At 37.9% G+C, this 14497-nt stretch overlaps 1 protein-coding gene across 1 annotated transcript; it reads left to right on the forward strand.

The window, feature by feature from the left end:
• The first annotated feature begins 1120 nt into the window (after window positions 1-1120).
• On the forward strand, window positions 1121-13893 carry ccnj (cyclin J). The gene is made up of 6 exons (XM_041210128.1): window positions 1121-1230; window positions 1364-1464; window positions 4538-4748; window positions 8767-9066; window positions 12998-13157; window positions 13244-13893. The coding sequence occupies exons 2-6, from the start codon at window positions 1396-1398 to the stop codon at window positions 13650-13652; spliced, it is 1149 nt and encodes a 382-aa protein (XP_041066062.1). The 5' UTR covers window positions 1121-1230; window positions 1364-1395; the 3' UTR covers window positions 13653-13893.
• Window positions 13894-14497: the final 604 nt, after the last annotated feature.

Here is a 14497-nt window from a genome sequence, read left to right on the forward strand (position 1 = left end):
TATGCAAAGAAAAAGGGCGAAAGAGTAAAACGCAGAATGACAATGACAGAATTAAAGGGAAGTAAAGAGCGATACAGATTTTTAAAAATCCTAGGCAATGTCAACTAAAATAAAAGAAGCAGGTCAGTGACTAAAACAATAACCATGTCTGCGGTTTGACTTTGGGATTATCAACTGGACTCGTTGCCTATTACTGCCTTGAAACTACCTCTTAATTTCCACTTATTTCTAAACTTTTTAAATCCTGCCATTAAGTACTTAATGTGTATTATTGTTACATTCACTCCAACACCTTCATGTTTATTTTAATTTACTCCCTGAGTTCTTGGTTTTATTACTCTGCATTCTCTCATTCTTTTGGCAAATTTTCGTTATTGTTTTCTATCGATTTAATTCTCCTTATTATCCTTGCCATTCCGCTGCGTACTTATTCTGTGTGTATAAACATCTTGCTCTCCGAGCCAATATGGTTTATAATTTTCGTCTTTACCTATTCGTTCGGGTCTGACATCCAACCTCAGTAAAGCAGCAAACTGTGCTGAGAAAGCTATGAGTGCCATGGTGAATACCAGAATACCAGAATACAAAACTGGAATGAAATCCGATACCCGCTAGGACAAATCAGCAGTGTCCCCTGTCCCAAGAAGAACCAGAAATTTTATATTGACCCATAGCAGGTGAAACAGGTAGCAGTGAGATAAAGTGAGACGGTCTCTTCTTTTCCTTAGGTTGAGGCTTTCGGAATCAACACGGAACTTGTACTTTGTAACTTATACAATCTGAAATGAACGGGAAAGGCAACTAAACGCTGAACAACGTGCAATTTGAAAGACAACTTTTTAAGAATAAAAGTGCTTCAAAACGATTGTCTACAAAGAGACAGTACATTTTATAATCTTTTAGTCTCGTTAGTGAAACGAACAAGGAGATGCAAAACTACAAATCAGACTGTTGCTGATACTTGTGGTCCCGGAAGTGTTTGTGCCGCCAATGAATAGGTACGCGTTGCTCTGGACTCAACACTTCCTGTTGCAGTTTTTATTTTTGTAATTTACATTCAGACTCTAAAGTGTGTTTTGAGATCGTAGATCTGCTTTTCTGTCAACACAACAGAAACACACACACAAAATAACTTTCAGCTGTGCTGTGCAGAATGTTTTTGCAATCGCAATTGAAACTGGCCATTAGCGAGGTCGAGCCTTTCTCATCAGTAGATGTCGGGTTTGTCTGGTGAATACGAACAATTGATTAGCGTTAATTTGTCGGGTTGATAAGGACGGAAGAGGTTTGTGATCTGTTCAGTCTAAATACTGAACGGTGGTATTGTGTGCTTTTGGTTAGGCATCTGCTTTTTGTTTTTCAGAAAAATAATTTAACTTAGCATTGCTGCATCCGATGGAGCTGGAGGAACAGTGGTGGAAAGGACAAGTGGTTGCTGATATCCATCAGGCTCTTCGCATCAAGGTACATATCTTATGTGTAGGGTTGTTAAACTACAGGCAACATCCCTGCAGGCTCCTCACCTAAGATTAGGGACAAAGAAAGTTTTTCCAGGCTGACTTCTAACGATTCTCAATTGAAATCGTTTTTATTAAAAGTACCCGATTTCTTCTCACAGTTGATGTACCTGTCTACGTGATCTAGACAGTTTGTTTCATTTTTTTAAAGTTGAGTTCTTAATATGACAAGAAGAGCTAATCTGCTGTATAGTTTAGCTTAGCATTGTCAACCGTAGAAAGTTAACTTTGACTTTTAAAGTAAACCTATAACCACTGATTTAAGATAAAGTTGGATAAGAGTTGGGCTGGATTCGTGACTTTGTTTACACAGTTTGCAAGTTTTATATTTCACACAATGGAATAGCTCTTTCTTCAGTTGGTGGTACTTTGGTGAAGGAACCTGCTGAGCTGTGGATCTACTTGGCCACAAAAATTAGGACTGACCTGTACTAATTAAAGAATAATGAAATTAAGCTATGTTTATATAATTCTTCACATTAATTTGTAAATAAAATATAAAATTCATTAGCTCAATCAATATTTGTAAGTCAATTTAATTGACATACACTTGGCTACTCACAATTTATTTTTAAATGGCAAACTGAACCTAGTTTTAAAAAACATTGAAGGGTCTAGTATGTAGACTTTTTCTGCTTATCAAAGTCTAATGTTTATGTGCTGTTCTGGGATCTGCTTGTAACAAAGGAATGATTTGTAAAATATTGGCTTTGGATTTGTATAAGATTGTATTGTAACTAGATATTTGATACTTGAGCTTTTTTGGTGTTGAGAAAAATTGTAGTTTATACGTAATGCAATGATTTCTATATTCTGACTCCTACTCCCTTGTGCTCTATTGATTCCCATTTCTTTTCACACTGGATCAAATTGTGTATTTGCCTTAATGATTCATATAAAATACATTGACGCTCTTGGTTCTAATAAGAGTTTTCAGAACCTGTTGCCCTTTAGTGTTTAACTACTGATACAGTCTGACATGAATGACTTACAAGCCTAGTTTATCCTGAAGCAAAAATGGTGTCTCACTGTATGCATTATTTAATACTGAATAATTTTGAATAAAGTTATTTCTTTGCCCCCTTTATAACTTGGGGAGGGAAATGAAATAAGAGCTACAAAAACTAAATTGAGTGATTGATTTTTAAGCTGGAGATGAATTTCATTTTCACATGATCCAGCTCTCATAGGTGCTCTTGCCCTCTGCATTACTCCTATTCATATGGTATATCTGCATTTAACCAGATCATGTTTGGGCAGTATCTGATTACAAACTTGCATTAAAGATATACCAAAGTGTCTGGTCAATTAAAGGTTAAAACTAATAATCAGGAGAAACATTTCTGTGCACTATGTTAAGTGAAACTAGGTCTGCAATACCACACAAAATCTTCTCCCACTGTGTATTAATACATTACACTTTTTTAAAATCTTATGCCATAGCTATATTAAACAGTGCAAATTGGGTAGAGCAGAAATAGAGGTATTCCATTTACATCAACTCAATTAAGATTTGTTTTATTTAAGTTGTGACCAGTTTTGGGAATTTTTCCTATGTATAAACTCAATTTTGGCCTGGATCCTTCAGAATTGGAAATAAATGCAGAATTGTATTGTTGATGGGTTTATTCTCTAGTTCAGTCTACATTCTTCTCTAGTTCAGTCTACATTCTTTCTGCAAATTTGCTTTTGTTGAGTGGAGTGCTTGCAGCTGATGTTGTTGCAAAGTGAATGGTGACAATTAACCTATTTTAATTTAAAGCTAATCCTCCCAACTCTGGATGTTCGATTTAAATTTTAATACAAATTAATGGAATTCACATCAGGTTGTTCATTTTAAAACCAGTTCAATAGTAGCCTTGAAGGAGAAAACAATTTGTGACATGGGGAAACAGCAGGGAAGTAAGACTTACTGGCGTGCTCTCCAAAAGAGCTGGTGCAGATTCAAGGGGCTGAATCCTGGGGTTAATGGATTTTATTTTGTGCAGACTACTAACTGTACAATGATCAGTAACATTGAACATAATACATATCTGGATATATGAGTATAGATCTAGCAATGTACATTTTTTTCCTCTTCTCAAGATCTCCAACATCAGATTTCTGCCTCCCTTTTGAAAAGGGAAGATCTATAAATTTTGCTGTTTTTCCTTCTCTCTACGTTTGACAAGGCATTTTTCCCATTTTCTTCCCCTTTCCCTAAAGTTAGAGTTGCCAGTCTTTGACTACTTGCTCAAGTGGAATTTGTTTAAGCCTGATCCTGACAATGAATATCTAGACTATTCAGCGATGTGTGGTATCATAGTCAAATTTAACCCTATCCTTTCAAAGTGACGACACACACTTTCAAACAGCCATCAGGAGCTAGCTGGAACCCTAACTGATATTTTTCTCCTTGGTTTTCTTTCCTTTTCCTTCGCATCCATTTTGGAGATGCTGAGACAATTTGTAGTACCCTCACCACCTATTACTGGCGCAGTTCGTTGATCGTGGAACATTATTGGTCAATAGTGGCTCAGTATCTCTTGAGGCATTGGTGTTATCTGCCTGAGAAAGCATTTTAGTTAAAATAAGCAGTGTAGATGATGTTTATGCGAGAGTCACACCGAACTCTTTTTTTTCTTCTTTGTTCCAAATGTATCATCTGCACTCATGCTGTTCTCATCTATCATTTTGTTGTTTCTGTTTAACATGATTAACAAGATTGGTAGAGCAAGACTTGTTTTTAGTCTTCCTGCTTGCCCCTACCCAATGATGGTTTTTTCCTCCTAACTATTCCCAGCTGGTTGAGACTAGAAAATCATATTCGCTAGAAAAAATTTGAACAAGATTCAGATACTAATTTCTAGTTGAAAGGGCAAAGCTGTCCCTCTGATGTAATATGCAATTCCTTTTCTCATTAACCAGTCCATGTATTTTAAAACGGTGGTCTTCAATTTCTTTTTTGTGAAAGTTTTTACAATTATATATCATATCAGTATTACTCCTTAAAAGGTATGCTGTTATTTCATTTTACTCAGGAGCTCAGATTACCACCCTACAAAAGCCACTCTCCTCAGCTGAACACCAGACGTTACTTTGCAGATCTTCTTGCAATCATCAGCAATCATTTTCATCTTTGTCCCACTGCTCGTCACCTTGCTGTCTACCTTCTAGATTTATTTATGGACCGTTATAATGTTTCTATTCAGCAATTACATCTGGTGGCACTCTCCTGTTTACTTTTGGCAAGTAAGTGTGTTGTATTTCTTGTATTTCCGATTTTGTTTTCATGTTTGATGCATAATTTCAAGATCCACATTTTGCAGTATTGTTGTTGCAAACTCCTAAAAACATTTCTGACAAATATCAGCTTTGATTTATATTGTGTAGATACAATTAACTTTTGAAGAAACATGCCTGCAAAACAAATGTATGAATAGACAAGATTGGCTTTCAAAGTGGATAAATGCATCAAGAAGGTTTCAGGACCAACCCTCATTTGTGGTATGCAAGGTGATCTTTGCCAGGTTAACCATGGGTTCAAAGCTAGCCATGGACTCCACAGCCTAGAGGCCTGGTTTACTGATACTGATTGCTATCTAATAACCCTACTGCAAGAGTGTTTGTATATGCAGCAATGTGAATAGATCAGCCTTCATGGCCTCATGTCAACCATTCTACTGACCATCATTCTGGATGTTTGTGCTTGAAGATCGATTACACAGGAGAGGAGGTGTTACGCTTTCAGGATGTACTGTGGAACTCTCCCTGGAGGACTGTTCTTCAGAAACTCAATATCCCAAAATAAATTATTTCTGTATTTTGTGGAGTTATTTCTAAAAGTATTGAGATGATTTTAGAAGTTACATTATTGCATAGTTGGTTTAGTTATCTTGCATTACTTCTAATGTTCTAAAATTAATTAGTTGTTGCAATCTATATATTATTGCAGCTTGCTCTTGTAGGCCATAAGAGCAATCCTAGGAGCCCTTTCCAGTGCTTAAGATGCACCCTTATCTATGCTGGTAAACTGCTGGAACTGTTCTCCAATCCTACCAAGATTCAGGTGCCCAACACTCTAATTGCCATATATCAATGACTGTGATAATGCATTAGTATACTTTTATGGCTTAATGTGCTGATTTAACAAACACAAACAGTGAGTGTATCTTTAAGTCCCTTTGAACTGCTCTTGAGAAGTGCTCATTATTGAAACCTTTAAACTGAATAAAACTTAAATTTAGTGCATATTTATGAAATTTCTTTTTAAATATATTAGCAAATCTACAACAGCAATGCTCTTGAAAGTCAGAATGTGTCTCTCAGCAAGTGAGAGGCTAATACAAACATTGATAATGACAGACTTGTGATATAATTTGTACTGCATTTTAATGTCTTTCTTGCAAGTTCCTCACCTTTTCTCATTCTATGAAGTGACCACTGTCATCTTGCTTTATACTAGAATGTAATAAATGTCATTAATATCAAAAATTACTGCAGTTGCTAGAAATCAAATAAAAACTGAAAATGCAGGAAATACTCTGCAGCTCAGGTAGCATCTGTGGAGGGAAACAGTTAACATTTCAGGTCAATTAGGTTTGTTAGATGTACTTTTTTTACCCATGTTGTCAATCTCTCTCTAATCAGCTCAAATTCAGTCACTGTAATTAGTTTAACATTTGTTATCTATAATTCACAGATCTAGAATGCCCTGGTTTATTTCAACTGCCTTTCTTAAGTAATTAAGTTACATTTACAATGTTTCAATTCAAAGGGACAATTCCTGAATGTGTGTTTTGGAAGATTATAGTTTAGAAAACAGCAAGTTCCTCACCTTCCTTTTAAAGCCCTGGCAATTTCAGTTTCTAGTGTCAGTATTTTTTTAAACCGTTTTCTTGTTTATGTTAACTTTTTAAGTTTGAGGCCTTGCTTTATTTTAGTATCCATGAAATATCAAGCATATTCTCCACCTCCTACTGTGGTGACTGACACACAACCTTTTACAGCTGGAATATTTTACTCCCCATGACCAGAGGCTGGATTTGATATAACCCATTGCAGTGGGAACCATGGCAGCCAGGCCCACTTAATCGCGGGAGAAGCCTGCACCAGTTCCCTGGCTGTGGCAAAACTTCCCTGCTTTAAGTCAGAGAATGGAAGGCATTGACGGGTATCTTGGATACTAGCAACGAGATGTCAACTTGGCTCATTAATGAGCCAATTGACATCTATTATCCCTGAGCCATTGCAATTCTGTTGTGGCTCAGGGATTTGTTGGGAACCGCACAGCTTTCCTGTGTCTCCCATAGGCCAACCAGCAAACGCATCTGGTTTGCCAGTGGCTTCCTGGCTGCTGGGATCTTTCTACCCAGTACTTCTCTGATACAGGGACCCAGCATTGGGCTGGGAGGGCTATTGAAAGCCACCCCTGTGCCTTTGCCTCCCCTCTCCCACAACCCTCATCCCACCCTCGCTCACCTTTGACCTGGAATCCCTTGGTGATCCTGGGCCTCTGAAGGGTGCATTGCCAACAGCTGCCACTGCTCCCATTGGCACTGATGATCAGTGGAGAGCTGCTAGCCTGGAATGGCCGATAGCTCTCGGCAGGCAGGACTTCCGTTGTCAGGGTCCTAAATCTCAGAAGTGCCGACAGTGGCTACTTAGAGTTCCTGAAAAGGCACTTAATACCATTGGGCCTCCCTCTTGGAACTGATGGGGGTTCCCTGTCAGTTCTCCAATTGCTAAGTGAGACCCCTGTTGGGCCAACTAAAGCCACTCCAGGTTTCTTGCACTCTTGTGCATTAGAATCGCAGAATAGTTGTAGCACAGAAGGAGGCTATGTGGCCCATTGTGTTCATGCCAGCTCTCTGCAGGGGCAACTCAGCTAGACCCATTCTCCTGCCCTTTTCCCCGTAGTCCTGCAAATTTTGTTCTCTTCAGGAGCTTATTCAATTTCCTCAAAAGCTGCTGGTTCTTTTACAATCACCTTAAATTAGTGTCTTCTGGTTCTCATGAGGTTGAATAAATCTATCAAATCTCCTTTCACCCTTCTAAGGGGAACAACTCCAACATCTAGCACCATTCTCATAAATATTTTCTGCCCAGCCTCTCAAGTCTTCACATCCATCCTAAAGTGCAGTGTAGTGTGCAGAATTAGATACAATACTCCATTTGAGGCAGCACCAATGTTTTATTGCAGTTCATTAAATCTTCCTTACTTTTGCACTCTAAAAAGCCCAGGATCCCATTTACCTTTTTTAACCACTGTCAAGCTGCCCTGCCACTTTCAATTATTTGTGCACATTTTTAAAAATTCTTACATTGGATATGGGTGTCACTGGTAAGGCCAGCATTTGTTGCCCATCTCTAATTGCCCTTGAACTGAGTGGCTTGCTAGGTCATTGCAGAGGGCAGTTAAGAGTCAATCACATTGCTGTAGGTCAGAAGGGGTGAGGATGGCAGATTTCCTTCCTTAATGTTTATTCGTGAACCAGATGGGTTTTACAACAATCGCTGATATTTTCATGGTCACAGTTGCTGAGACTAGTTAACCTAACACACATTTGTAATCGGGAAATTTATCTATTTCTTCTTGAAGAATTCCCCCAATGTGCACAAACGCGAGCACACACAAACAAACAGTTTCTCTGCACAGATAGGCTTTAGTGAATGGGCGTTCTAAAATAAAGTCTGCAGGGTCTCAGTGCTGCTTCCAGACGTCCACCAGGACCAGCAGCCTATCTTTACATGACGGGGGGAAAGTTCTCATCAATTGATCTCAGCTTTGCAGTGATTTCCAGCAAAACTTTGCTTTTGTTTTTTTTGCCCATCAATTAGTGATTGCAGTTCAAAACAAACAACCGGATCTTCCTTGAGGTGACTTCTTGGAAGAGGCCTGCTTGTTGACAGTTCCAAGGTGAACTTTGACCTTTTTTAAAAAAAAAAATCCCAGGTCAGCAAGCATCCAAATGTACAGATAATGCCAAGTCCTTCAATTTTTTAAAAAGAAACTCTCAGTCTTGAGAACGATCCAACATCATCCTAGACATAACTAAAAAACTATAATGTTTCTTTTATGCGATGAAGACTGCACCTGTTCTTGGTTATTTTAAAAGCCATAATGTTAACCTGAACATAGCTATTTTGTTATAATTGACAAATTATACAAACCAAATTTCTAATACTGATCCACTGTTTGCTTAGTCTGGTTTAAAATTTTACTGTAAATATGATTAACATGAACATTTTTGTTTCATTATTAAATCAGGCAAGTTTGAGGAAAAAGAAGACCATGTACCCAAACTTGAACAACTCAACAGTCTCAGTTGTATGACCAGCATGAACTTGGTGTTAAACAAACAGGACTTGTTGCACATGGAGCTCTTGTTACTAGAATCTATTCAGTGGAACCTCTGCCTGCCCACTGCTGCCCACTTTATCGACTACTACCTTTCTGTTGCTGTACATGGAACTGATCTTCATGATGGAAGGCCTATGGTTTATTTGGAGAAGACCAAGTTATATACAGAAAAGTACTCTGCCTACTTTCTAGAAGTGTCTTTGCAAGGTAATTATTGTCAACACAAACATTTTCTGTTGTTTAATTTAAAATGACTATGCCTTTCTTCCTCTTTCCCCATATTTTCCATTAAACAGAATTATTAGGAAATCCTGCTGAGGAGCATGCCCAGCCCCACTCTTCTCCAACGCTGCTGGAGATTTTTCCTGCTTGCCCCTCCCTCTTTTCCTATGTTGCTGGGGAGCACTTGAGTCCCATTCTTTTAAAGAATACTTCAAATTGTTAAGTAGGGAATTCTCTAAGCATTGATAAGAGAACAGTAATAAATGTCCAAGGTAAAAATTGTGTGGCTTGGAGGCGATCCTGGAGATGATGGTATTTCCATGATGTTGTACTCATCTTTCTCTAGTTACAAGGTTGGGAGGTGCTATTGAATTATCTTGCTGAGTTGTTCACTGCGCCCTATATATACTACATATATTATAGCTAAAGTGTGACAAAGATAAAGGTAGTGGATATTTTCTGTCCATACAATTTACTTGTCTCCACTTTTTTCTAATGTGTCTGAAGTAAGCTGCTGGAGAAATAAATACTATTGAGAAATTTCCTGACAACCAGTTGCTAGTACTCTCACCTCATTAATCAGACAGTTGTAAGCTCAGGTCTCACTTCAGAGACATGAGCTCAAAATTAAGGCTGAAGGGATCACTGAACCATCTGAGGTACCATCATTTGAGACATTAAACCAAAGGCCTCTTTGTTCTCCTGTGGGTGTGAAGGATACCATTATTTCAGAGAGTATGGGGGTTCTTCCTGGTGTCCAGTCCAATAGTTATCTCTCCTCAAAATCATTTAATGAAAAACATTTATCTGGTAATCATCACACTGCTGTTCATGGGAAACTTGGTGTGCTTCAATTGGCTACCATGTTTCCTGTATTAATTTCTCCAACAATCCCAGAGTTGATTGGTCTGCAGTATGTAGAGTTTGGCCACAAGTACCTTCCCACATGAACTTTGACCAACAGTTAGAATTTCTGCAATTGTAATTCACTCCCCGCCACCCCCCCCCCCCCCCCCCCCCCCCCCCCCCCCCCCCCACCCCCCAACAGTTTTTGAAGTACCAATGAATATGTGATATTTAGCTTTAAAACTAAATGCAATTTTATATAATGGGACAAAAAGGGGTGCTCAAACATACTACACAAACACTACAATAAAAGTAGTAATTCGTATTTTCACCTGTATCCCTACAAAAAGTTGGCTAGGATTGGGAGACATTCTCACACAACCATGTATATATATTTGAGTGTAGTGGTGTACTTTACTTTGATTTGTGACTTTTTCTCTATCACAGAATATGCAAGGTTTAATTTTTTGTAACCTGATTTTTAACTAATGCATTCAAATCCAAGAGATTTACTAATTTCCCTTTTATAATCCTGTTACGCTGTAATAGCCTTGCTTACACAATTTTCTACTATTTAATAGTGGTAAATTTAAATTTTGTATAAAATATTATAGTGCCAACTAAAAATAAAGGCCCAAAAGTTGCTGTGGCAGGCCAATGAACACACCCACTGTTAGTTAGACATGACATTGCCTGTCTAATTAAACAATATTTTGCTCTACAAGTTGCCTGAAGTGTGAGTGGCAATGCTGCTATGCCCTCTATAGGGCACCTGAGAGAATAAAACAAGCAACAGTGTTGAAAGAGTAGGAAATAAACAGTGCAAGGCCTGAATAAGAAAGTGTAAGTTAGAATGACGAATTTAATGTCTGTCAGATCAGGTACAGAAAGTGGGGGTGGGGATTGAGGTTGGATGAAAAAGGAAAATGTTTTTCTGAAAAGCATTTTAAAAAATAAACTTAACAATCATTCAACTTGAAGGAATGATACTCCACAGCTTAAATAGTTCTATTTCAGTGCCAGAGATTCACTACCAGTAAGGATACTTGGACTGAAATCGACAACCATGCAGAGATAGAGCTTCACACCGCTCAATGTATTCAATAGGAGCTCTGACAACAAGAGGCTGTTTACACAAAGTGAGCGCTGCATTTCAGACACCTTAAATTTCTGCATTTACTTGGAGATCTGCCCACTCCTTGTATGGCAATTGCACATAAGTGATAAATTTCTAATTTTTTGAAAGGAATTTTTAGAAACTCTGCTCAAGAATGTGTTCCAGTGCATACACCAATTGGCTTTTCTCAGTTTCGCCTATTCGTGCAGTTTTATCCAGAGAAGAACAAAACGGTTGGAGATTAGAAGAATTACAGTAAATTTATTTATCCCTTTCTTTGCATGACTATTCCTTCATAATCATACCTCAGTACTGCACTGGAGTGTCAACCATGATTTTTTTTGTGCTCAAGCACTGGAGTGTGACTTGAACTCAGAACCTTGTGACTTGGAGACAAGAGGCCTGCTAAGTGAACCACAACTGACACACAAGGGGAGAAATTTGCATGAGAATGTGGAAAGAGCAGGACAGGAACACAAATTAGATGGCTCTTTCAAAGACCCAGTGCAGGCATAATGGGCAGAAAGGCCTCCTTTTGTGCTGTATGTATCTATGATTATATTCTACAGTAATTGAAAAACATGAATTTCTAGGCTTAATTTTTTTTAATAAAACTTTCTTGAAGATATCCTGAGTAGCTTGGTGGACTCTTTCAGCAGGCAGTTGAGTCCACCACATTGCTGTAGGTCTGGAATTGCCAGTGCACCAGATTAGATAAAGATTGCCTTCCTTTTTAAAGGACACAGGTTTTCTGTTTTTAGTGAAGCAGATGGGTTTTTTTTACAATCTGGTAGTTTCATTGTCAGCATCACTGCTACTAGCCTTTTATTGCAGATTTATTGAATTGAATTTAAATTCTCCAACTGCCATGGTGGGATTTGAACTCTTGTTTCTGAATCATTAGTCCAAAGTCTGGATTGCTGCCAGTCCAATAACATGATCAGTTGCTAATTATATGGTTACACATTGACCTAATGAAAAAGTCTAGCTCTAGACCAGTAAAATGAAACCAACTACATTTTTGTTAAAATCTAAAATTTACTCTTCCAACTGTCTAAAGACATTCGCATTTAGAAAGTTCTATGATGGAATGAGCACACATTCATAAGGAAAGTTCATCTACTAATACTATTGTTAGGAACTCGAAAGAGTTTAAGTTATATTTCTGTATTGGTGTGTTAGGAAAGGGAGAATTTGAGTTTCAGTTTCACTTTTAAAGATGCCTGCATTTTAATGAGGTTTACGGTTCTTGAAGGGGAATTAAAACTAATAGGAGATATTTTTAAAAAAACTGTGCTGTTGCCCTGCGACAGGTCCAGAGAGTGAGGCCCCACATAGACACACACAAAGCAAAAGCAGTTGAGTTCAGTTGGTCGTTATTGCTCTAAGGTGAAGGAAGCAGTTTAAGTCTCTCTCTAGCTGACATATTAGCAGTCTGCTGAGGAGAATATGTCTAAGAATCTAACTGATGAATGTCAAGTGAGTTCTGGATCTCAAGGCAGATATCAAGTTGTCAGCAGTGTATTGGGAGAGGGAACTGCAGGGAGCAGGTCCTAAAGGAAAAAGAGGCCCAAGAAGCCCATTAAGTCGAGGCAGAGGACAAGGATAGGAATCTGGAAGAGGTCCTTTTTTAAGAGTGAGGAGCAGAGAAAAGCTCCAAGCTTAAAGGGAGAAAGCTGTAGTACACAAACATAAAGGTGGATTTTTGTAATGTCTGAGATCATCCTCACCAATCAATATGATTGTGTTTTCAGCTTTTCTAGTCGTCTTGGTGCAAAAGTCCATGAAGGCCATTCTTACAATTTTTAACACTCAAGATACTGCTTTGCTGAACTGGATAAATGCTCACATAGTTGATTAGTTGAAGTTATGGACAATGATTTTAAATTTACTGGTATATTAAGAATTTACATGTATGGGATTGCAATTCATTCTATGCTTTTATCTCTACAGATCATGGCTTTCTAAATTATTTTCCTTCAGTAGTTGCTGCTGCTTGCATAGCAGCATCTCGAGCTGTTCTTAAACTCTCTCCTTTATGGCCTGTTCGACTGCATCGTATTACTGCTTATGCATGGGATGCTCTGTTACCATGTATTGAACGTCTGTTGATGTAAGTTCAATTTATATAAAGTATTTCTTTTAATAGTGGTTGCTGTACTTGGCTCTACTAACATTTTTGTCATTGTTGATTTGTAGTGCTCATGACAAAGATGTCAAAGAAGCCAACAAGCAGAAAGGTGAACAGAAAGCAGAACAGAAAGGTGAACAATTAGTTCAGCAAATTGGACAGACAGCTTTCTTTACTCATCCCATAGCTTCCTCCCAAACCCAGACTGAACAACAGGCTTCACCATACTTATACCCAAAGCATCTGCATCTATTACAGTATTCTCACCAACAGCTCTTGCAGCATAGTTGTCAATCTGTCTTTTCAACAGCTCAGGCAACAAGATACACAATACCAGCATGCCCTTCCAATCTCCAAACTAATCGTGCGACTCATGGACCCATACAAGCTAATGCTATGTCATTAGCAACCACTATAGAAGGTAAATCATGTATTAATGTTCCTTATAACCGGAGCTACCAAGTCAATGGCCATTAAGTCTGTACAAAAAAAAAAACAATGCTTTGAAAGCCAATGCTAAGTGTGGGATTGGCTTTAATGGTAACTTCATCTTAATATGAGAAGCAACAACACAACAATTTATTTTAGTGGGCACTAATATTTACAGAAATAATGGAAAGTACCTCCCTAATTCTTGCAGATGTATTTGACCTGAGAACAGGTTAAATAAGATTATGAAAGATGGACAAAATGCTAGTTTGGGAGGCTTGATGCTTTTACCTCAGGAAATGGTTATGATTTCAGTCAGTTTATAAATGCTTCCCTCAGTTGCACACCTTGTATACCAAACAATGACTATTGACTACAATTTTAATAGTGTTTTCTGGTGTTGTCATTATTTCTGATCCAAGAGTTTAATGTAAATTGGCTGCTCATTGTGCAATATTATCTTTATTCTTTAACACTTTACAGAGGGTAACTATGTTCAGCACTTGGTAACTACCTCATTAGTTACATTTTAATTGTATCTGCATAACCACTGTTGAGACTGAAATGTGCTGCTGCAATGCAAGAACAGTTATGTTCAATTTATTTCTAAAGCAGCTGATCATTTTTTTTTCTCCTTTTGGGTATGATGCATAATTTATATTTGTACAATGCATTTGCACTATTAGGATTATAGTAGCAATCTCCTTCTGTTTTTCAGGTGCTTATAGATCATCAATTTTTGTTGCTGCTTTTTGTGTATGATAATGTATATAGATCTCCTTTTGGACTGTTGGAAGCTCCTCAGACACTTGCATTTAAAAACTGTGCTCTTGCTTTTAATTAATCGTCCATTTAACCTCCATACCTCCTATTTTCTGTAGATGGATTTGAAA

This window comes from Carcharodon carcharias, chromosome 17, assembly GCF_017639515.1.
Source record: "Carcharodon carcharias isolate sCarCar2 chromosome 17, sCarCar2.pri, whole genome shotgun sequence".
NCBI lineage: Eukaryota > Metazoa > Chordata > Chondrichthyes > Lamniformes > Lamnidae > Carcharodon > Carcharodon carcharias.

What these genes read in the sequence shown, in the direction of transcription:
- ccnj (XM_041210128.1), top strand. Translation starts at nt 1,396, where the DNA reads ATGGAGCTGGAGGAACAGTGGTGGAAAGGACAAGTGGTTGCTGATATC. An exon ending in CTCCTGTTTACTTTTGGCAA is followed by an intron (nt 4,749 to 8,766) that starts GTAAGTGTGTTG and finishes TTATTAAATCAG; the next exon opens with GCAAGTTTGAGGAAAAAGAA. An exon ending in TGTATTGAACGTCTGTTGAT is followed by an intron (nt 13,158 to 13,243) that starts GTAAGTTCAATT and finishes GTTGATTTGTAG; the next exon opens with TGCTCATGACAAAGATGTCA.